The sequence below is a fragment of the Hordeum vulgare genome, chromosome 5H (genome assembly GCF_904849725.1).
Source record: "Hordeum vulgare subsp. vulgare chromosome 5H, MorexV3_pseudomolecules_assembly, whole genome shotgun sequence".
Lineage (NCBI taxonomy): Eukaryota > Viridiplantae > Streptophyta > Magnoliopsida > Poales > Poaceae > Hordeum > Hordeum vulgare.
In genome coordinates, this window is record NC_058522.1 from 408,762,424 (window position 1) to 408,788,482 (window position 26,059).

Consider the following 26,059-nt stretch of genomic DNA (forward strand, 5'->3'; position numbering starts at 1 on the left):
CAAATGTGGTTGCACTGATAAGCCCGGACAGGTGACTCTGGATCAACCGACTACGTTTAGTTTTAACAACATATTTATCAAGCATGGTTGTTCATCAACGATAACCTAACATGATAATAACTATGTATGAGGTAGCAAAGGTAGAAACTCAACAACCTATCTATATATCACCATGAGTCATTAATAAGAGACGATGTAAATGGCAAGTTATTACTTTACAATGTCTAGCTGTAAGTTACGACCCTCGGAACCCTTGCATAAAACCGGCAAATAAACCGGTAGCCATCAGAATGGTATTTACAACACAGATCTGGGACATTATCGGAATAACTCAACCCCAGCTCAAGACGGCTGGAAAGCAGCTCAGACCATGAGGCGGTGTTGATAAGAAGAATGTAGCAGTTCCCTAAGACGGCCGAGGAACAGCTGAGAGCGTAGGGTCACTGCTACGAAAAGAAATTCAACAGCTGCTGACAAGAGAAATATAAAGTGAGCATCCACCCCGAACGGCCGAAAGCAGCTCAGACTCTGGCGTGGTGCCGTCATTGAACAAAGTGCAAGCAAGGGTTCGTCAGCATCTCATACAGCACACTTCTATGCACACAGACCTAAGCATTTTAATTAAGCATGCAAGAACAACACAAAGCAAAGTTTGAGAGTATATATCAGATGGTCGGCTTGCCTAGGTGTGAAGGAATACTCCGGAAGAAGTGCGATAGCCTCGCGGAACGATTCGCCGGAACGGTTCTCTCTCGAAGAGGGCTGATTGGAGGCCAAGGGCAACATGGTCATTTTCACAATGTGAGCACATTGTGAAAATGAAACCAAATGAACGGGCTCGACGAGACGAAGATGTGTGCGTTGGAATCACCTCAATCGGAGTTACGGATGCCGAGATACGGACGTTCGTTAGTTAGGCATTAAAATAAACAAAAATTGTCCACCTTAGTCCTTAACGAGTGAACGTTCATCAATTAACTACTTCCGCAACTGACTGGAAAGATGAAAGCGCATTTTACAGAGTACACTTCTGATAAAAGAAGACGTATTTTAGATAATACGTTTTCATTTAAAATTGGTTGGGTCAACGCCGAGAGGGTGACAAGTGGGGCCACAACATCTCCTTCCTCTCTCCTCGTTGGCCTTCTTCCACCTCGCGATGGAGGGCAGAGCAGGGAGTGCGCGAGATGGGTTCGCCGACTCGCCGCTTGAGAGGCCCGGACGGTGTGTGCAGGGGCTCGTCCTCTCCACGCCGCCCCTACTGGAGGTCGAGGGGGAGCTCGGGGCCGCCTACAGCGCCAGCGCAGTGGCTCGGGCGCCATGGTTGAAGATCCTCACTGGGGAAGGCGCCGACAGGGCTTCCCTAACTGGACAGAGGGCGGTGGTGGCTCCATGAGGTTCCAGGGGACGGCACCCATGCCAAAGGAGGAAGGGGGAATGGCCACAGGGACGGATTTGCCGCGGAGGCCCGGCGGCCGCCTTCGGCCATTGGAAAGGGGAGAGAGATCCGGCTTGAGAAGATTGACTGGGGAGGTTTCTGAGGTTGGAGAGGACTTGGGGCAAGCTTAAATAGTTGAGGAGGAGAGCTCTAGAAGGCGGGGGAGGGTGGCCGAAGCTCCAGGAGGATCAGCGACGCTCCGGTGGTCGGCAGATGCATCCATGGCGAGGGGCAGAGGGTTCTAGATGGCGCACACGAGTGTTGGAGGATTCCCTGCGCTCGAAGACGAGCTTCGGCCTGCTGGAAGTGACCAAACGATGGTTGGGTCCACAATGCACCAATTTGGCGCCCTCTGCGTGTGGTCACTACCGGCACCGCGTGTCCAGAGAGCCTATTTGACTCCAGGTCAGGTCAAATAGATGCATTAAAGTTTCTGGAGTTGAGTTGTCTAGGTTTGGAGGGAAGTGGAGACATGGATTGACGGATTGGACCTGAGAAGGCACGTAACAGCAAGGTGTTTGAAGTGAGGTGGGGGAGATTGAGCTGGAAACAAACTCCGATTATTGGCTGGGAGTGATCACTCACTAAGGTGATACTCTGTGCAAAATTTCAGCTCAACAAGATGAGGATAAGTGGCACTTGCTTTGCAAACTTGCAAATTGGCCAGAAATAAAGATGGGGAAGCTGGGGTCAAATGGCTACATGAATTTGGCTCAAATTGGGTGGAGAGAATTTATTTGAATATATGAAGCTACTGTAAAAGTTTCATACCCTTTGGGGACACCAAAATGGTACTTCCTTCATAGAGCTTCCAATTGAATAGAAACTTGGGAAAAATGCTGGGAGATGATTGATAGAGGGATTGAGCTGATTTTTGGTTTCCATGAGTGATTTAGCAATGTTAACCACCTTGAGAAATTTCAGCTCAAGGAGATCAAGGAATCAAGCACTTCCTTTACAAACAGGAAATCTGGACATAATTTGCAAAGGGATGTTGTGTTGAAAATTTGAACTATGGAACTTGGAATATTGATGGAAATGGGGAATATTTGGATAGGAAAAGCTCCACAATTTATTTAGGATTTTTCCTGGCTACCAAAATGGTAGTTCCTTTAGAAATTGCCCAAAATGCAATATTAGCTTTAAATAGGAAAAGGCAATTTTTCCCCATTCAGTAATGGCCAATATTTTATGGGAGCTTAGTATGATCACAAAGAATATCTCCACAAGTTTTCATGAACTTTGGAGATGGATATATATTTTCCTGGATTTAATTCCTTCAACTCGCAGAAAAAGGAATTAATTATAAATGAAAAATATTGCAAATGACTTGGCAATATTTTTGCATATCCAGGGTTCAAAGATGATGGATGATCAGTGGGAAAAGTTTGGGAGTCAAAAGATCAAAGAAAGTTGGGGTTCCTTCGTAACTAGAAAGATTAGGGTTTCCCTCCGACAACTCGGAAAGTAGGGTTTCGACAGCAAAACCCTGAGAATAGATCTTGGGTGGCAAGGTTGGACTAGGGAGAATCTCTGGTTGGATAGGAAAAGCAAGGTAAATGACCATCTTCACATACCCAAGAGCGAGAGAAATCCGATAACATTGGGAAAAAGACGGGAGTCGAATCCCGCAAAGGAAAACACATGAGCGAAAACCAGGGTGTTACACCAACCTTATTCTCATGCTCGTTGGTCTTCTTTTGGTCCAGAAAAATCACCAAAAATATTCATGGCAATTGGACCTCGTTTGGTATGGAAAACCTGCAAAGTGAAAAACACACCGGAAATTGTAACTCGCATTGGGCACTGGGTCAATAGGTTAGTGCTTGAAAATAATATAAAAGTGTTAATAAATACCCCAAAAGTATTCTATATTGATAATATATGAGTATGTAACAATAAAAAATTATAGATATGTTGGAGACGTATCAAGCATCCCCAAGCTTAGTTCCTGCTCGTCCTCGAGTAGGTAAATGATAAAAAAAATTATGTGACATGTTATCCATGATGTAACCTTATGCATGTATGCTCATTGAGAAATGATGAATTAACGAACATTAACATATCAATACTTATAGGTAGAAGCAGCAAATCATTAACCTTTCAAAGTATACGGTCCTTGAAGATTGGTTTACCCCCCATCCTTCTTTATTATATTAGCAAGGCATGGCTCCATCTTCACCACATGAATACAAATGTCGAGGACCACGGTGTTCAAGTCAGTCAACTTGATCGTACTTTTTCGATATGCATCAACTTTTTATTCTTCACGCTATACATGAGTGTGAACCATTGGACATAGCATAAAGGTGGAATAGAATATGGTGGTAGGTGTGAAAGGGGTAAAAGTGGAGAAGATAGTCTCACATCAACTAGGCATACCAATGAGCTATGGAGATGCCCATTAGTAGATATCACTGCGAGGAGTAGGGATTGCCATGCAAACGATGCACAAGAGCAATAAGTGTATGAAAGATCCAGTGGAACTAAATGAGGTGTGCATCCAACTTACTTTCTCATGAAGACCTCAGGCATTTGACGAAGCCCGTTATCAGAATATACAAGCCAAGTTTATGAAAAAAGTGATTCCTACTAGCATATGAACGATATAACAAAGTCCATTATCTCATTTTCTCACATTCATTTTTTATTATGGGGGCTCATTTGGCCTCCCCCATTTTTTCCTCACCGGGACAATGCTCTAATAATGATGATCATCACACTTTTATATACTTACAACTCATCATGAAAACTGATAGGATGATATGACTCTGGATGAATGCCTCTGGCAGTGTACGAAGATGTGCAGAGATCTAGCATGACATGTATCAAAAACACGATGAACGGTGGCTTTGCCACAAATACTATGTCATCGCTATATGATCATGCAAAGCATTATAATGATGAACGAACTTGTCATGTGAAGTGGCGATGGCATTTGCATGGCAATATATCTTGGAATGGCTATGGAAATGCCATGATAGGTAGGTATGGTGGCTGTTTTGAGGAGGATTTAAAAATATTTATGTGCAACAGAGTGTGTCATGTCACGGGGTTTGGATGCATCGGCGAAAGTTGCACCGATCCTCAAGGTGAGAACGGGCGATGCATGGTACCGAAGAGGCTAGCAAATATGAGGAGGTGAGAGTATGTATGTCTATGGTGTCACATTAGTCATGAAAGCTCATATACTTATTGCAAAGTTGTATTAGTTTTATCACAAATCAAAGTACTACTCGCATGCCCCGAAGGAGAGGGTTGGTAGGAATTAACCATTGCACGACTCCGACTCAAAACAACACAAGGATTTCAACGAGGAATAGAAATGCTCACACATCATCTCCATGCCTTTTTAATTTTTTAGATGAACAAGAAGTTTAACATCTCTTAATATCAACACAAATCTTAATTAATAGTAATGCACTCAAACTTTCTCATATCACCACATCAATACCATTAACCCACGATTTCTCTATATGTGCTACATGATGGTTTTTGTCATCACTCACTGGATACTCATTATTTTTGATCTAGTCTTATGACCCATGCAAATTACCATAACTATTTGTCTAGCTCTCAAAAAAATATAAGTAAAGAATGAGATCATAATATTTCTATAAAATCTACACGCCACCATGCTCAAAAAGACATAAGTGAAGTACTAGAGCAACTGCTAAGTTCAAAAGATATAAGTGAAGCACATAGAGTATTCTTACAAATTGTGATGATGTGGTATCTCGCTCAAATAGGTGTGTCAAGCAAACAATGATAGTGGTAAACTTAAATTAAATGCAAACATAAGAAAACGACGCTCCAAGCAAATCGCATATCATGTCATGAATAAAAATATAGCTCCAAATAGCATACCGATGTATTGAAACGAAAAGAAGGGATGCCTTCCGGGGCATTCCCAAGCTTAGATGCTTGGGTCTTCCTAGAATGTTACCTTGGGTGCATTGGGTATCCCCAAGATTAGGCTTTAGCTTCTCCTCAATCCTTTGTCCATCGGGACAATACCAAAAACTTGAAAACTTCAATCACATAAAACTCAACAAAACTTCATGAGATCCGTTAGTATAAGCAACATATCAAATACTATTAGGTGCTGTTACAAATTGATTCTTATTTTATTTTAGCATAGGTTACTGTATATTAACTCCCCCATGGCTTATACCCTCCGATACAATCCATAGCATCATCAAAACAAGCAAACTACACATGTAAAAACAGAATCTAACTGAAACAGAAAAGTCTATAGTAATCTGTAATGAACCTATACTTATGTAACTCTAAAAATTCTTAAAAATTAGGAATGCCCGAGGAATTTGTATATCAGTACTATTTAAACAATTCATCTTTAAAAATGTTCCGGTAAAATCTAAGAAATTCTGCAGTGGATATCAAAGTTTCTGTTTTTGCACCGTATCAATTCTAATCATCATGCAAATCATCCCAAAGCCTTTACTTGGCACAAACAACAATTCTAACATAAAACACAATAGTTATATAGGAAATAATCATTTTATGACACAATAACATAAATAAAAAGAAAAAACCAAATATAACTATTGGGTTGCCTCCCAACGAGCGCTATTGTTTTACGCCCCTAGCTAGGCATATTGCATAGTTTCAAGTGTTGTTATCTTTGAAAGAATGACCCATAATTCTATAATCGTATTCCCTACTTTCAGCGGCAAGCTTTCTGATAGGTTAGAAAAAATAATTGAAGGGACTAAATAGCACAACATTAGGATCCAGAAGGTCTACTTCTAGAGGAACATGAGGCTCTTGCTCGGGTTTTTCATAAGTGATAGTTCCTCATTGTATAAATTCCTATGGAGGTATTTCCTTAATTTTGTTTGAAGCTGATGATCGAGTCGAAGTTTTTGTACAACAATTTTATCACCATGTTCAGAAATTTTATCAACTAAGATATTAAGCGGTACCTTCTTTCTAAGGTCCTCACCATAAGAAACATAGTGTGTGGATCTTAGTTTTCTTATTTCTTGCAACTCATAAAGAATTCCCTCTATGGGTGGGAACTCATTGTTAACCTTATAATGATAAAATATATCCCTAGCTTATTGTATGATATTAATATATTCTTGACAAAGGAATATAGTAGCTAGACGTTTAGTTGAAGCTTCATGGATATTAGAGAATTCTAGGAACAACCATTGTATAAAAGGATGCATGTGCACAAATTACCTCTCCAATTGTGCTATAAGCAAAGACATTGCATCTTCATAACTTGTAGTTCTAGCAATAGTAGTACCTCCTATCAAAGGTAATGATCCCGCACAAGTGAAAAAATATTGGTTCACACTCTTTACAATAATATTACCACTTATTATTCAGAATGTCTTAGTTTGCACAATAGGTTCCACCTGAGGAGGATCATCATTCGCAAGATTATCAAATTTTTCATTAGCAACTTCATCAAAATTTCTTTTAGCATTCTCATCGCGAGGTGAAGTTGGCCAATCAAGGGTTGCTGCACTAGAGTCAGAAGCATTACCAACTTCAAACTTAGACATGATAGCAACTTTCAAGTATACCAGAGAGGAAAAATGCAATCTAGTGACAAGATAAGCAAGCAAAGATAACTATTTTTGTATTTTTATTTTTTCATGATACAAACTGAATATACCATAAAATAAAAGAGGAACAATAGAATGAAATTTTGTGTGGAGCTACTTGGTAGTTGGTTATGATATTCCCTGGCAGCGGCGCGAGAAATCCTTCCTCATACTCGTGATCTGCATTGGGTTTTCCATGAAGAGGAACGGGTTATCGCAGCACAAAGTGGGTGAGTATTCACCTCAGTTATGAAACCAAGTTTTATCTAAAAAATAGTAATATCAACAACAACCGTTTTGAGCGGCTTCACACAAAAGAACAAACAACTTGCACCCAATGCGGGCAAGAGGGTTGTCAATACTCTTGTCTTATTATTTGCCAGCAAGTGAGGTGTGTAGATAATTGCATATATTAATATAAAATAAAAACAAGTACAAGGCAACAAGGTAATGAAGTTTTTATCAATATGTTGTGAATAGACCCGGGGGCTATAGCTTTCCCTAATGGCATTTCTCATGGAGAACAATGACATGATGTAGAAAAAGTAAACTCAAGCAAGATGAATAAACCCCATCCTTTTATCCTTAGTAGAAGCAACACAAAGACGCATCTTGTCTGCTTCTATCACTAGGATATAGATATTCTCTAGTTTGAACCTTCCACAATGCACCTCTCTCACGGAAGAAATATCGATCTAGTTGGCCAAACTATTTCAATAGATCGGAGAGAATTACGAAGCTATCATAATCCTGCACATAAGAATCATATAAGTATTTAGGGATGACTCAAATATTTATCATGAATAATCTGAACATAAACCCACGAATTATCGGATCCCAACAAATGCACCACACAAAAGGGATTACATTATATGGATCTAAGTGAAGATGCGATGACCATTGTATTGAAGGTCAAAGAGAGAGAGAGAGAGATTGCCATCTAGGTACTGACTATGGACCCGTAGGTGTGTGGAGAACTACTCACACAACATCATGAGGGCAACAAGGTTGATGAAGAGGCCCTCCGTGATTGATCACCCCTCCCGCAGGGTGCTGGAATGGAGCTCCAGATGGCCTCCTGACGGAACAGAGACTTGCGGCGGTGTAAAAAGTGTTTCAGGACTCCCTATGGTGTTTTAGGGTAGATGAGAATTTAACACAAAGAACAGAGTCAGGAGGGCCACGAGGGAGGCACAAGCCATGAAGGCACGCCCCCAGGTCGTGCCCTGTTTTCTTTTGGGCCCATCTTGAGGCCTCCAGCCTTCTTTCGAAGCTCGTTGGTCTTCTTTTTGTCCAGAAAAATCACCAAAAAGTTTCAGGGCAAGGGGACCTCGTTTGGTATGGAAAACCTGCAAAGTGAAACACATGCAGAAAACAACAACTAGCACTGGCACTGGGTCAACATGTTAGTGCTAAAAAATAATATAAAATGGTAAATAAATACCCCAAAATTATTCTAGAATGATAATATATGAGCATGGAACAATAAAAATTATAGATACGTTAGAGACATATCAACAACCAGAATTTTTCTTGGTAAGTGATTATTCTCAAATCTTCATGAGAAGGAGAACCAAAAATATTGTGCAACAAAGGAAAGATGAATACCTTTGCACCGATGATATGTTTGCATAATAAAATATTCAATAATATCTAAGAAGTCATGTCATCTCCTAATTATTTCCCAAATATCATTAGCATATACTTGTTCTACTACAAGTAGTGCGATATCCAATATCCTGTTTGTTGGACATGCTATAAAATAAATTAGAATGTATGGATCATCCCATACTCAATATTGTTGCATACACAATAATTTTCTAAATTTTAATAAATTAATATTTTTCTTGATAGCCTTAACATCCTAGTTTGGGGATGATTAGAAAATTCTTGCCAATTCTCTTGGTCACAATTTACCAAGTTGTAAAATCCCCCAAATCCTCATATTTGAGATGCACCATATGTGCTAAAGGGGAAATAAGATTGAAGTACCTCTCACCTTAAAATTCTAACTGAGCAACTCCTTCTTCCTTGAATACATTCAGGAGATATATGTGGGTTACTTAACGAGTATGTGGTATTATATAGATGCTTCATGGTACTCATAGAAAAATTTATAAATTGATTTCAAGTGTGTCTCTTGTCATACAAAACCATTAATGATATACCTAAATTAATTGATCAACTTATCATAGTAATATCCTCCTAAACAAGGTATAAATCCATTTGAAAGGACAACTTCGCTGAACTCATTTCAAAAGCAATGTCTAATTATAAATAATACTTTCTCTACATACCCAGAATGGTTTATATAAATATCTTATCAAAGATAGTTAAATTAATTACATGACCAATCTTAAAGAACTGTAAATTTACCAGCCTATTATTGGACACATACGACATTACACACCGCAAGTATGATCTAAATCATACCAACTACGTATCATACTACTTTACCCTTGTAGTAATTACATGGAAATCAACAAAGTATTTCCTATCTGCGATAATTCGGTTACATATCGATATTACCACTCGAGCATATATTAATGGGCCCTGAGAGAAAATTAGGGATCTATGTGAGAAATAACAATTTATCCATCAATCAAAATTATTCATAGCCTGTGTGCTGATTGCATGAGCAATAAGGACATTTCCGGTATTAGGGGGAGATAAGTACTACAAAGAATGATGAGAAATTAACTAGAAATGTTATTGACATGTAGTCCTTATATCCACGTACTCAAAGAATCCTAACTAGAAGTTTATAGAATCATATATTTGCAACAAATTGCAATCTGCCACATGCATTTACTGATGACAAAGGTGTCACTAAATTTTATATTCATGCAGTTAAGTGATAGAAAGAGTGGAGGTACCTGGTTAACAACTCTTCTTCCAAAATGAGAGCAACAGGGGGAGAAATCTGACTACATGAGATAAAATCTTGCATATGCTTCCACGGAAACAGAGGAATTCAAATCCTCAACCAATACGTAATTCAACATCAAGTTGAAAGACACCTCACTGGATGCCCATCATCTAAATCCCGACACAAATGTGCACAAAAGTTTTGGTGTCTGGACATAGAAATACCTTGACTCCATTGTTGTAGGAAATCACAAAGAGTTAAAAGGAATAAATACATTTCCAGAAATTTCATCGATTTCTCCATAATCATATAATATAACTTGTCGACATATATTTCTTCTCAAAATTGCTAAAACCTTTTGGGCCGTGAATCAAAATCCATGGTAGAGTGCCTCTTGCACTCATATTGGTTCACATAAAAGGAAGAAAGTAATAAAGAATAGCACTCGCTCTGCAAATGAGTGGTATTTGCCACATCAATACCTACTCCTCATAAGTATCTCCCATATGGAATACTAAAACTTCTCATTCATAGACAAAGTAAATGAGGTGGTGAGAAAGCAAGGCTTGTAGCAGAAGGGTTCACGCAGAGATCCGACATTGATTATGATGTAACATACCCTCTTGGTATGAGTGAAACTATGTTTCGACACTAAATATCATTAGCAAAAACAATATTATCCATGCAGTTGATGGATGAAGTGGCTACATACTCATATGAGTCAATCATTTTGGAAATCTATCTTCAAGTCCTTGAAGGGCTTACAGTTCCAAATCCAAAAAGAAATTGCAACATGTATTGTGTAAACCTTCATAAGTCAATCTATGGCTAGAAATAGTCGTGAATCATATGGTACTACCAACTAGATGAGTTCCTTATTCAAAGGATTACTCAAAGGATGATGATTTTTTATGTGTTAATAAAGGAATCGCAAAAATTTATATCCTTGCATCACCTTAGTGTATATCTATGATTCATCATCAATGTCTCTACGAGACATAAACATACACAAAATCATCTCAAGACAGAAAATTTGGATCCGACCAAATTTAGATTAAGTATACAACTTGATCATTCTATTAAGAACACGTGTCAATCTACATATATCCAAAACATATATAAGAAGTTCAGTGTGGATATGTCATAACAATAAAAAACATGCATGGTCATAGTACTTTGATAAGGTACAAATCCATTCATACCTAGCGGTGATAGTGAAGTGATACTAGGACCTGGAATTCTATATCTCGTTAATGTCAAAAGTCAAAACACTCATATAATTGCAAACTACGTCAGGCCTGACACAATATTTGCTATATGTATTCAGAGTGCAACCCCCAACAAAAAGGTATATGGTTGATATAAGTGTTGGGGAACGTTGCATGGGAAACAAAAAAAATCCTACGCACACGCAAGACCTATCATGGTGATAATCATCTACGCGAGGGTAGATTGGATCCACATACCCTTGTAGATCGCTAAGCGGGAAGCATTAAGAAATGTGGTCGATGTAGTAGAACGTCTTCGCGATCCAAATCGCAAGCCGTCCCACGAACTTCGTCCACATCTAGCAACGAACGGACGACACCTCCACGTTCAACACACGTACAACTTGATGACGATCTCTGCCTTCTTTATCCACCAAGAGGGGCGGAGAGGTAGACGAGTTTCCCGGCAGCACGACGTCATGGTGGTGGTGGTGATGAACTAATCCAGCAGGGCTTCACCAAGCAATGCAGGACTAATCTAGATGAGGAAGACGACGTGTGGAGGAGAGGGTAGCACGTGGGTTTTTCTGGTGTAGTTTGCCCTCAAAACCTCCACTATATATAGGAGGAACAAGAGGGAGGGTTGCCTTGCCTCCTACTCAAAGTAGGAGGGCTTCGGCCGAGCCAAGGGGAGGAATCCTCCAATTTGGTTTGGTGCAGGACTCCCTTCCCACTTGTCCACCTCCTTCCCTTTTCCCTTTTTCCTTTTATTTTTGCCTTTGGCTGAAATAGGTTATTGGGATGGCCTCACGAGCCCACAAAGGGCTGGTGCACCATCCTTGGGCCTACTAGGTCCTCTCCTGTGTGGGTGGCCCCTCCCTGTAAAACCCCAGAACCCATTGGTCACTCCCGGTACTTTACTGACAATGCCCGAAATCTTTCCGCAAGTCAAATGCAACATTCGTATATATCAATCTTTAACTCCGAACCATTCCGGAGCTCCTCGTGACGTATAGGATCTCATCCAGGACTCCAAACAACTTTTGATCACCAACATACATAACTCAATACTACCGAAACGTCACTGAACCTTAAGTGTCCAAACCCTGCGGGTTCAAGAACTATGTAGATATGACCGAGACACTCTCGAGTCAATATCCAATAGCGGGACCTGGATGCCCATATTGGATCCTACATATTCTACGAAGATCTTATCGGTTTAACCTCTATGTCAAGGATTCAGTTAATCCCGTATAACATTCCCATTGTCCTTGGGTATGTTACTTTCCCAAAATTCGATCATTGGTATCTTCATACCTATTTCAATATAGTTACCAGAAAGTCTCTTTACTTGTTCCGTAATACAAGGTCCCGTGGCTAACTCTTCAGGCACATTGCTTGCAAGGCTTGTTTGTGATGTTGTATTACGGAGTGGGCCCTGAGATACCTCTCTGTCATACGAAGTGACAAATCCCAGTCTTGATCCATGCTAACTCAACGGACACCTTCGGAGATACCCATAGAGCACCTTTATAGTCACCCAGTTATGTTGCGACGTTTGATCCACACAAGGCATTCCTCCGATGTCAGTGAGTTACATGATCTCATGGTCATAGGAATGTATACTTGACATGCAGAAAACAATATCAACAAAATAACACGATCACATGCGACGTTTATGGTTTGGGTCTTGTCCATCACATCATTCTCCTAATGATGTGATCCCGTTATCAACTGACAGCACTTGTCTATAGCTAGGAAACCTTGAACATCTTTGATCAACGAGCTAATCAACTAGAGGCTCACTAGGGACATTGTTTTGTCTATACATCCACACATGCATTTGTGTTTCCATTCAATACTATTATAGCATGGATAATAAACGATTATATTAAAACAGGAAATATAATAATAACTATTTTATTATTGCCTCTATGGCATATTTCCAACAGTCTCCCACTTACACTAGAGTCAATAATCTAGCTTCACATATCTATGTGATTTACAATGTAACGAATCTAACACCCATACAGTTCTGGTGTTGATCATGTTTTGCTCGTGGAAGAGGCTTAGTGAGCGGATCTGCAACATTCAGATCCATGTGCACTTTGCAAATATTTATGTCCTCCTCCTTGATATAATCGCGGATGGAATTGAGGTGCCGCTTTATGTGTGTGGTCCTCCTGTGAAACCTTGGTTCCTTGGCTAGAGTAATGGCACTAGTGTTGTCACAGAACAGATTTATTGGATCCAGTGCACTTGGCACAACTCCAAGATCTGTCATGAACTACTTCATCCAGACACCCTCCTTATCCACCTCCGAGGCAGCTATGTACTCTGCTTCGCATGTAGAATAAGCTACAACACTTTGCTTGGAACTGCACCAGCTTACCACACCCCCATTAAGAATAAATATTTATCTGATTTGAGACATAGAGTCATCCAGATTAGTGTCAAAGCTTCCATCGATGTAACCCTTTACGACGAGCTTTTCATCACCTCCATAAATGAGAAACATTTCCTTAGTCCTTTTCTGGTACTTCGGAATATAATTTACCGCTGTCCAGTGCTCCATTCCTGGATTACTTTGAACCCTGCCTGCCATACTTATGGCAAGGACGACATCCGGTCTAGTGCACAACATTGCATGCATGATAGACTCTATGGCTGAAGCATAGGGGACCACACTCATCGTTTCTCTATCTTCTGCAGTCACTGGGCATTGAAACTTATACCTTGTAACACAGGCAAGAACCCCTTCTTGGATTGTTCCATTTTGAACTTCTTCAAAATCTTATAAAGGTATTTGCTTTGTGAAAATCCTATTACGCACCTCGATCTATGTCTATAGATCTTAATGCCCAATATGTAAGCAGCTTCTCCCAGGTCCTTCATTGAAAAACTTTTATTCAAGTAATCCTTTATGCTTCCCAAAAGTTCTACATTGTTTCCAATCAGCAATATGTCATCCACATATAATAAACGCTATAGAGCTCCCACTCACTATCTTGTAAATACAAGCTTCGCCAAAAACTTGTATAAACCCGAACGCCTTGCTCACCTCATCAAAGCGCAGATTCCAACTCCGAGATGCTTGCAGGAGTCCATAAATGAAACGCTGGAGCTTGCACACTTTGTCAGCATTCTCTGGATCGACAAAACCTTCCACTTGCATCATATACAAATCTTCCTTAAGAAACCGTTAAGGAACGCTGTTTTGACATTCATGTGCCAAATTTCATAATCGAAAATGCAGCTATTGCTAACTTGATTCTGACGGATTTAAGCATCACTATGGGTGAGAAAGTCCCATCGCAGTCACCTCCTTGAACTTGTGAAAACCCCTTGCCACAAGTCATGATTTATAGACGGTCACATTACCATCCGTGTCCGTCTCCTTCTTCAAGATCCATTCGTTCTGAATGGCCTTTCCGCCCTCATGTAATACTTACAATGTCCATACTTTGTTTTCATACATAGTTCCTATCTCGGACTTCATGGCCTCTAACTATTTGTTGGAATCCGGGCCACCATTGTTTCTCCATAGTTTGTAGTTTCATTGTTGTCTAACAACATGATTGATAAGAAAGGATTCCCATACCACTCAGGAGCAGTACGTGCCCTTGTCGACCTACGAGGTCCAATAGCAACTTGATCTGAGAACCAAACTCGTAACTGAGATACTCACCTCCTGATGACCCACAAGTATAGGGGATCAATCATAGTCCTTTCGATAAGTAAGAGTGTCGAACCCAACGAGGAGCAGAAGGCTCTGATAAACGGTTTTCAGCAAGGTAATAACTGCAAGCACTGAAAGTAGCGGTAACAAGTGATGGTGTAGCGAGGTGAAACGTAGCAAGCAAAGAGTAACAAGTAACAAGTAGTAGCAACGGTGCAGCAAGTGGCCCAATCCCTTTTGCAGCAAGGGACAAGCCTGAACAAAGTCTTATAGGAGGAAAAATGCTCCCGAGGACACACGGGAATTTCTGTCATGCTAGTTTCATCATGTTCATATGATTCGCGTTCGTTACTTTGATAGTTTGATATGTGGGTGGACCGGCGCTTGGGTACTGCCCTTACTTGGACAAGCATCCCCCTTATGATTAACCCCTCTCGCAAGCATCCGCAACTACGAAAGAAGAATTAAGACAACGTCTAACCATAGCATTAAACTAGTGGATCCAAATCAGCCCCTTACGAAGCAACGCATAGACTGGGGTTTTAGCTTCTATCACTCCAGCAACCCATCATCTACTTACTACTCCCCAATGCCTTCCTCTAGGCCCAAGTATGGTGAAGTGTTATGTAGTCGATGTTCACATAACACCACTAGAGGAAAAACAACATACAACATATCAAAATACCGAACGGATATCAAATTCACATGACTATTATTAACATGACTTATCCCATGTCCTCAGGAACAGAAGTAACTACTCACAAATCATAATCATAATCATGATCAGAGGTATAATGAATAGCATCAAGGATCTGAACATAAACTCTTCCACCAAGTAATACAACTAGCATCAACTACAAAGAGTAATCAACAGTACTAGCAACCTTACAAGTACCAATCGGAGTCGTGAGACGGAGACTGGTTACAAGAGATGAACTAGGGATAGGAGAGGAGATGGTGCTGATGAAGATGTTGATGAAGATGCCTCCCCTCCGACGAGAGGAGTGTTGTTGATGACGATGGCGACGATTTCCCCCTCCGGGAGGGAAGTTTCCCCGGCATGATCGTCCTACCGGAGCTCTAGATTGGATCTGCTCAAGTTCTGCCTCCTGGCGGCGGCGAAACCATGAAAAATCTCCCGATTAATTTTTTCTGGAACGAAACCCTTCATATAGCAAAAGAGGGGGGCTAGTGGGCCGTCAGGGAGCCCACAAGCTTGCCCTCCGCCACCAGGGGGTGGCGGTGGCAGGGCTTGTGGCGCCCTGGCAGCCCCCCTCTGGTACTTCTTTGGCCCAGTATTTTTTATATAATCCCAAAAAATCCCACGTAACTTTTCAGGGCATTTGGAGATGTGCAGAATAGTGGACTAAGATTTGCTCCTTTTCCAGTCCAGAATTCCAGCTGCCTGAATTCTCCCTCTTCAATTAAACCTTGCAAAATAAGAGAGAGAAGGCATAAATATGGTACCACAAAGTAATATAACAGCCCAAAAAGCAATAAATATCAACATGAAAGCATGATGCAAAATGGACGTATCACCTCCTCGATCGGATCGTAGGAATTTGATCTTCTTGTTATGATGATTTTCAACTTCACTCTGAAATTTCTTGAAATTTTCAAACGTTTCAGACTTGTGCTTCATTCAGTAAATATAACCATATCTACTGAAATCATCGGTGAAAGTGAGAAAATAACAATATCCACGGCACGCCTCTATGCTAATTGGACCGCACACATCAGTATGTATGTTCTCCAACAATTCACTTGCACGCTCCATTGTTCCGGAGAACGGAGTCTTAGTCATCTTACCCATGAGATATGGTTCGCATGTGTCAAGTGATTCAAAATCAAGTGACTCCAAAAGTCCATCAGCATGGAGTTTCTTCATGTGTTTTACACCAATATGACCTAAGCGACAGTCCCACAAGAAAGTGGCGCTATCATTGTTAACTCTACATATTTTGGTATCAATGTTATGGACATGAGTGTCATCACAATTAGGGGTGGGCAAAAAAACCGAGAACCGAAGACCGGAGCCAAAAAAATCAAGACCGAAGTCGAAAAAACCGAGGACCAAAGATTCGGTTTATTGTTTGGTTAGCAATTGTGGAAACAAGAAATTACATCGGTTTGTTCGGTCATTGGACCCAGCTGGCCGAATTCCCCCCAGCAACCGAGGTATTGGAATTTGTGTGCAGGGAAAGCTCCATAGCCCATCCACGATAAAAAAGAGGTAATATGTACAGAAAGTATACTCAGCCTTTTCTCAACCCAATTCTTAGCCCAACACGCGTTGCGCTCACAGCTTATCCCTGGTGGCGGTGCGCTCCTTGACGCACGAAATCACGCAGTAGACGCAGCGCCGCCACCTCATTTTTCATAGATCGCAATCCAAGCGGCGGCCAGTGGCCAGCGGCGCCCGTGCTCTCCCTTGGTGGCAGCCGACTGCGCCCGTGCTCCTTCATGGTTGACGGCCAGCGGTGCCCGTGGCTCTCCGTCGGTGGCGACCGACAGCGCCCGTGCTCCTTCATGGTCGAGGGCCGGCGGCGCCCGTGGCTCTCCCTCGGTGGCGGTCAGCACCGTCTGTGCTCCTTCATGGTCGGCGACTGACGGCGCCCGTGGCTCTCCCTCGGCGGCGGCCGGCGGCGCCCGTGCTCCTTCATGGTCGACGGCCGGCGGCGCTTGTGTCTTTCCCTCGGTGGCGGCCGGCAGCGCCCGTGCTCCTTCATGGTCGATGGTCGGCTTGCATCCATATCATGTTGTATGTCTTTCCTCAGACCATTCACGTATGATATGCAAGGGAGACTGGGGTGGCCAGATTGTGATTGAGCCATATTACACAACGTTAAGCATGCTTTGATTAATTCCTTCTCTTGCGTTCATTGTTTCTCACTCAAATTTGACTCCCGATTTAATCCTCCATCTAGTATGGTTCTCTCTTCAAGTTTGTCAAAAAGGTGTAGGTTCTCTTCGGTTTTAACCAAGGACCGAGCCGAATTCTTAGTGGACCGAACGCCTTGGTTAGTGAATGCTTAGCAGACTGATCGGTTCATAAAATCAGGAAACCGAATTTAAAAATAAATCGAGGCACCGAACCAATCGGTTTGGTTTAACCGAATGCCCAGGCCTAATCACAATCGAGGTTCAACATGAACAAACCCCTCACACTGGGTGCATGACCATAAAAGATATTACTCATATAAATAGAACAACCATTATTCTCTGACTTAAATGAGTAACCGTCTCGCAATAAACAAGATCCAAATATAATGTTCATGCTCAACGCACGCACTAAATAAAAATTATTTAAGCTCATAACTAATCCCGATGGTAACTGAAGTGAGATCGTGCCGACGGTGATCGCATCAACCATGGAACCATTTCCCACGCGCATCGTCACTTCATCCTTCGCGAGCCTTCGTTTATTCTGTAGTTCCTGTTTCGAGTTGCAAATGTGAGCAACAGAACCGGTATCAAATACCCAGGCACTACTACGAGAGTTGGTGAGGTACACATCAATACCATGTATATCAAATATACCTTGCTTGGCGTTGGTTGCCTTCTTATCGGCCACATACTTGGGGCAGTTTCGCTTCGAGTGACCGGTCCCCTTGCAATAATAGCACTCAGTTTCCGGCTTGGGTCCAGCCTTGGGTTTCTTCGTGAGAGGGGCAACATCTCTTCCACTCTTCTTGGAGTTAACCCTTCTTGCCCTTACCGTGTTTCTTTAAACTAATGGTTTTATTGACCATCAACCCTTGATGCTCTTTCTGGATTTGTGAATGAGCGACTTTTAGCATTGCAAATAGCTCGGCGAGTGACTTATTCATCCCTTGCATGTTATAGTTCAACACGAAGCTCTTATAGCTAGGTGGGAGTGCCTAAAGAACTCTGTCAGTGATAGCCTCTTGCAGGAGAGCAATCCCCAGCTCAGCTAGACGGTAAGAGTACCCATACATTCTGAGTATGTGTTCACTGACATACCCGTTCTCCTCCATTTTTCAAGCATAGAACATATCGGAGGTTTCACACCTCTCGATTCGGTTATTCTTCTCAAAGATAAACTTCAATTCTTGGAACATCTCATATGCTCCATGACGTTCGAAACGTCTTTGAAGTCCCGGTTCTAAGCCATACAAAACTGCACATTGAACTAATGAGTAGTCATCCTTACGCGACTGTTAAGCGTTCAAAATGTCTTGGGTCGCCGTATCGGGTGGTGCATCACCTCGCGCTGGATCAAGGACATATTGATTTTTGGCAGTTGTGAGGATAAGACTCAGATTACGGGCTCAGTCAACAAAGTTGCTTCCATCATCTTTCAGCTCAGCTTCCTCTAGGAACGCATTAAAATTCAGGGTTGCTGTTGCGCTGATACGTCCCAAACCTATCTATAATTTCTTCTTGTGTCATGATCTTTTGGGTGACATTGTTATATGTTTTGCTACACTTTTATATCATTTTACACATATTTGGACTAACCTACTAACTAAGTGCACCTAGTGCCAGTTTCTTTCTGCTGATGTCTTTTTTTGCACGGGCTTTTACCCAATTTTCCGAAGCCCGAAAAAATCCAGGAAAATATATTAAAAAAACATCGAAACAGAAGCTTCGGGAACACCGAACGAGGGCTAGAGGGGGGCCAGGGGCCTCCGAGGCGGCCTGCTGGCGCAGCCAGGCTCCAGGCCGCGCCAGGAGGTCGTCTGGGTGGGCCCCATCAACCCCAGTGCCCTCCTTTGGCCTATATTTAGTGTTCCATGAGGAAACCCTCCCAGACTTTCTGGAATCGCGAATTTCTCCATCCTTCCGCCGCCGCAACGCTTCCGAGATCGGGAACATCAGGAAACCTCTTCCCGGCACCCTGCTGAAGGGAGGATTGACCTCCGGGAGCTTCTCCACCGCCATGGACGCATCCCGGACATGCCGTGAGTAGTCCTCCTTGGACCATGAGTCCATGACCAGTAGCTCGGTGATGTCTTCTCTCCAACCTTGTGCTTCAATAGTTAGTCCTTATGAGCTGCCCTGCATGATGAAGACATCTATGAAATTCTCTTGCTATTGCTATGCTCGGTTTGTTGGGATCCGATGGATTATGAGATTATGTTCAGATTGTTATGAGTTATATATTTGATTATCCTTTTATATTATGTTCCTTAGTGATTCTTGTATGTTCTCCGTTGTTTTTTATTGCTTTGGCCAAGTAGTAGATCATAACTCCAAGAGCGAGCGTTATGCATGATTGTGGGTTCGGGGTCCTCGATGTCTAGCTTGAGTGATAGAAACATGAGACTAGCGGATGTGTTTGTTGTCACCAGGGAGACAACAACGGTGCTTGTGACCACGGTTGCAAGGATTGTTTACCTTACGCATAGTTCGTTAATGCAGTTGTCCGCTGCTTTGAGTTTACACTTTGGGTGGGGCTCGTAACTTAATACGAGAGAGATGTTTTGGATAGATATCTCAAGGTGGATGATTAGTAAGTAGATGCTGATGAATAAACGGTCTACTTGTCTTGGTGTATTGCCCATTACTATTGACCTCTAACTACCAAGGATCATAATTATCATTGCGGTGCGATCATAATTTTGTCAATTGCCCAACCGTGATTTGTTTACCCTAGCATAGTTGTTTATCGTCTTTTGGGAGAGAGACATCACTAGTGAACGTCATGTGACTCCAAACCATATCACCATCATTGCTTACACATCCATCATTTACCGCTTTCCTTTACTTTTCCGTTGCAATCACTATTACCTTACTGCTTGTGTTTTGATCCTTTGCAAACTACAAGGCCGGAGAGATTGATAACCTCTCTGTACTCGTTGGGAGCAAAGTTATTTGTTGTGTGTGCAGGTCCATGTCTTCTGCTAGCGACAGGGTGGAAGACACTGATTGTTTTGTTGTTTATCCCTTGCAACGATGCCAGAAATAGTTGTGTCGACGGCACCAGGAATCCTTCAGCTACGTCTACGCCTTAAGGGACTTCCTAGGCAAGTATGCAAAGGATTTCCCCCGTGGTCTTGGAGCCTTGCGTTGGTGTTCCCTCGAAGCGGAAAGGATGATGTAGCACAACGACAGTAAGTATTTCCCTCGGTTTGACAATCCTGCACAAACACAAACACAAACACAACCAAGGTATCAATCCGGCGGAAGAGTATCACAAGATCCTGCACAAACACAAAAGCTTGTACCCAACGCTATGAAGGGGTTGTCAATCCCTTATAGATTGTTTGCCAAGTGAGAACTGAAAGCAACAAAGTAACAAAGCAAAGTAAAAGCAGAGATGTAAACGATGGATGTGAATAGACCCGGGGGCCGCAGTGCTTACTAGTGGCTTCTCTCATGAAAGCAAGTAGACGGTGGGTGAACAAATTACTGTCGAGCAATTGATAGAACTGTGCAGAGTCATGACGATATCTATGCAATGATTATTTCTATAGGCATCACGTCCGAAACAAGTAGACCGATACTTTCTGCATCTACTACTATTACTCCACACGTCGAAAGCTATCCAGCATGCATCTAGTGTATTAAGCCCGTAAGAACAGAGTAACGCCTTAAGCAAGATGACATGATGTAGAGGGATAATCTCAAACCAATGATAAAAACCCCATCTTTTTACCCTAGATGGCAACTGCTTGATGTGTACCTTGCTGCTCCTACTGTCACTGGGAAAGGTCACCACATGGCAGAACCCAAAACCAGGCACTTCTCCCATTGCAAGAATCATAGATCTAGTTGGCCAAACAAAACCCAAGACTCGGAGAGACTTACAAGGATATCAAATCATGCATATAAGAAATCAGAAAAGAATCAAATATATATCATAGATAATCCATTCACAAGTCCACAATTCATCGGATCTCGACAAACACACCGCCATGGAAGATTACATCGGATAGATCTCCATGAAGATCATGGAGAACTTTGTATTGAAGATCCAAGAGAGAGAGAAGAAGCCATCTAGCTACTAACTACAGACTCGTAGGTCTGAAGTGAACTACTCACGAGTCATTGGAGGGGCGATGATGATGATGAAGAAGCCCTCCACCTCCAAAGTCCCCTCCGGCAGGGTGCCGGGAAGGGTCTCCAGATGAGATCTCGCGGAAACGGAAGCTTGCGGCGGCGGAAAAGTATTTTTGAGGCTCCCTTGATTTTTTGCGGAATATTTGGGAATATATAGGTGCAAGACCTAGGTCAGGGGGCGGCCAGCGAGGCCACAAGCCTGCCCACCGCCGCCTCCCCCTGTTGGTGGAGTGGGGGCTTGTGGGCTCCCTGGAGCCCACCTGGCTTGGCCCAAAAGCCCCGTGGACTTCTTTCGTTCGGGAAAAAAATCATTTCGGGGTTTTTCTTCCGTTTGGACTCCGTTCCAAAATCAGATCCGAAAAGAGTCAAAAACACGGAAAAAACAAGAACTGGCACTTGGCACTGAATTAATAAGTTAGTCCCAAAAGATATAAAAAGGGTACATAAAACATACAAAGAAGGCAAGATAAGAGCGTGAAACCATCAAAAATTATAGATACGTTTGAGACGTATCAAGCATCCACAAGCTTAACTCCTGCTCGTCCTCGAGTAGGTAAGTGATAAAGAATGAATTTTTGATGCTTTCATGCTACCTACCATAGGTGTCCTTTGTAATTCCTCTTATGTGACGTGAATGTTCAGATCCATTAGATTCAAAACAATAGTTTGCTATTGATGTGGAAACACTAATAATTCAAGAAAACTAGCAAAATAATCATGAACTTTCAAAATAACAAGGCAAAAAGAAAGTTATCCCTACAAAAGCATATACTCTGATTATGCTCTATCATCATTGCACAACGAATTTAAATCATGCACAACCCCGGTATTGGCCCTAATTGTTTCACACCTTTACTTTCTCAAACATTTTCAACCCTCACGCAATACATGAGCGTGAGCCATGGTTATAACACTATAGATGGTGTGGAATGTGGTGGAGGTTGCAAGACAAAAAGGAGAAGATAGTCACATTAACTAGGCATATCAATGAGCTGTGGAGATGCTCATCAATAGATATCAATGTGAATGACTAGGGATTGCCATACAAATGATGCGCTAGAGCTACAAGTATGTGAAAGCTCTTAAAGAAAACTAGTGGGTGTGCATCCAACTTGCTTGCTCACGAAGACCTAAGGCAATTTTGAGGAAGCCTATCATTGGAGTATATAAGCCAAGTTATATAATGAGAATTTCCCACTAGCTATATGGTGGTGACAAAATGAGAGACTCTCAATCATGAAGATCATGGTGCTCAATATGCACAAGTGTGGAAAAAGTGGTAGCATTGTCCCTTCTCTCTTTTTCTCTCATTTTTTTGGTGGGCTCTTTGGCCTCTCTTTTTTATGGGCTTCTTTGGCCTCTTTTATTTCCTCACATGGGACAATGCTCCAATAATGATGATCATCACACTTTCAACTCAAAACTTAGAGCAATTATGACTGTATATGGAATGCCTTCGGTAGTATACCGTGGCAATGATCTAGCATGGCATAGACATCAACATCATGCTAGCTATCTTACGATCGTGCAAAGGCAATGTAGACGTGGTGGCACATATCATGGTGGTAGTTGCATGGCAATATATCTCAGAATGACTTTGAAATAGCCATAATAGGTAGGTATGGTGGCTGTTTTGAGGGAGGCTAATGGTGGGTTTTGTGCACCGGCGAAAGTTGCACGACACTTAAGAAGATAGTGATGGTGGAAGGTGAAAGTGCATCTAAACCATGGACTCAACATTAGTCATGAAGAACTCATATACTTGTTGCAAAAGTTTTATTAGTAATCGAAACAAAGCATTCAACGCATACTCCTAGGGGAAGGGTTGGTAGGTATAAACCATCGCGCGATCCCGACCGCCACGCAAAGGATGACAATCAATATACTAATCATGCTCAGATTTCATCACATAGCGGTTCACCATATGTGCATGCTACGGGAATCACTAACTTCAACACAAGTATTTCTAGATCCACAACACCTTACTAGCATGACTTCAATATTACCATAACCACAACTCAAAACTTATTGAGATGAATCAAACTTCTCTAACTATTCAATGCACATGAAGGTGGAAGTTTTCGTATCCCTTTGGATAACTACCCCTTTTGAGACTACTTTCAAAGCATAGATCAACTACCAAGCCACGCACCGCCGCGCTCTAAAAGATATAAGTGAAGCACTGGAGCAAAAGTATCTAGCTCAAAAGATATAAGTGAAGCACATGTGAGCTGAATTGTCTACCAAAAGATATAAGTGAAGCTCGACAAAATCACGGTGTGTGCATGTCTCTCTCTCTAGGATGATCGTGACACACCAAGAAAAATAAAAGACTCCTACGATACAAGACGCTCCAAGCAAAAACAAATAACATGTGGTGAATAAAAATATAGCCCCAAGTAACGTTACCGATGGATTGAAGACGAGAGAGGGGATGCCTTCCCGGGGCATCCCCAAGCTTAGGCTTTTACGGCATCCTTGAATCTCTTGGGGTGCCTTGGTCATCCCCAAGCTTGAGCTCTTGCCACTCTTTATCTTTTTGTCCAGAAGAACTTCACCCAAAACTTGAAAACTTCACAACACGAAACTTAAACAGAAACTCGTGATAACATTAGTACAAGAAAGCAAACCACCACTTCCTTAGGTACTGTAGCAAACTTAAATTCTACTTGTGCTGATGTTGGGCTACTGTACTTTCAATCTTCCATGGCTAATACCCCCCGATACTATCCATAGTTTCATCAAAATAAGCAACCATCACAACAAAAACAGAATATGTTAATAGCAGACCAGTCTGTAGCAATCTGTATGTTTCGTATACCTCTGGTACTTAAAAAATTCTGAACAATTACGACAGTCTGAAGAATTTGCTTAGAAATCAGAAGCAAAAAGAATCAACTCAAAAGCTCTTACATAAAAAATTGAAAATTCTTTTCGTGAGCAGAAAGTTTCTGTCTTTTCCAGCATGACCAAACGATCATCCCCAAGACTAATCATAACGGTTTTGCTTGGCACAAACGCAAAAAGAAACACAAAAAACACAATCATAAAAGAATTATGAAAGTTTGGAAAACAAAAAAAAGAAAGAAAAATGATAGATTCGTTGGGTTGCCTCCCAACAAGCGTTTTTGTTTAACGCCCTTAGTTAGGCATTCAATGATGCTCTCACAAAAGACAAGAATTGAGGCACAACGAGAGCATCCTAAAGTATGTGAAAACCACATCTAAGTCTAACATACTTCCTAGGCATAGGCATTTTATAGGAAAACAGATTGTCAAGACAACCAATAGTTGCCATATACAAGGAAGAAGAAAGAGACAAGAGCAATCTCAACATCACGAGAGGTGATTTGGTAACATGAAAGTTTCTACCAAAATATTTTCCTCTCTCATAGAAATTACATGTGGGATCATATTCAAATTCAACAACATAGCTATCCCATAGGATATTCTTTTCATGATCCACATGCATGCAAAGTTGACGCTCTTCAAAAATAGTGGGATTATCATCAAATAAAGTCATGACTTCTCCAATCCCACTTTGAGTATTGTTGCAAATATCATATTCATCATGAGGTTTGAACAAATTTTAAAGATCATAAGAAATATCATCACCCCAATCATGATTATTGCAACAAGTAGTGGACAAAGCAAAAGTAGCATCCCCAAGCTTAGGGTTTTGCATAATTTTAGCATGATTATCACTATTAGAATTTATAGTGAAACCATTGCAATCATTCTTTTCATCCAAGGAGCCCTCATGAATCACTTCATGAATTTCTTCCTCACAATTTTCAGATTCACGCATCTTACGCAAAACTCCAAAGAAATAGTCAATTGCCCTCAACTCACTAGCAATTTGTTCCACACGAGTGGGTCTCTTAAAGAGACTAGCAAGTGGATGAGGATCCATATCACTAGATTTTCAGCAAGCGAAGATGCAAGCATATTGAGGGCACATGGCACACAAGCGAACAGAAAGCAAGCGAGAAAAAAGGGCAAACGAAAAAAGCAAAAGAAAACGGCGAAGGCGAAACGCGAATTAAAACGGCAAATGGCAAGTGGGGGAGAGAAAAACGAGAGGCAACTAGCAACAAAAGTAAATGCAAGAGAAGAGTTTGTGAGACCTTCTTGGATAGATCTTGATTTCTCCTCCCCGGCAACGGTGCCAGAAATACTTCTGATTGTTTTGTTGTGTATCCCTTGGAACGGCGCCAGAAATAGTTGTGTCGACGGCACCAGGAATCCTTCAGCTATGGC

General features: G+C 41.6%; 1 protein-coding gene across 1 annotated transcript in view; it reads right to left on the reverse strand.

Moving 5' to 3' along the window:
- Window positions 1–17,143: 17,143 nt before the first annotated feature.
- The window catches only part of LOC123396789, a 66,802-nt gene continuing 57,886 nt past the window's right edge, over window positions 17,144–26,059 (reverse strand). The window contains exon 3 of the mRNA XM_045091615.1: window positions 17,144–17,515. Coding sequence (XP_044947550.1) covers window positions 17,144–17,515 — 372 coding nt within the window. The remainder of the gene's footprint in view (window positions 17,516–26,059) is intronic.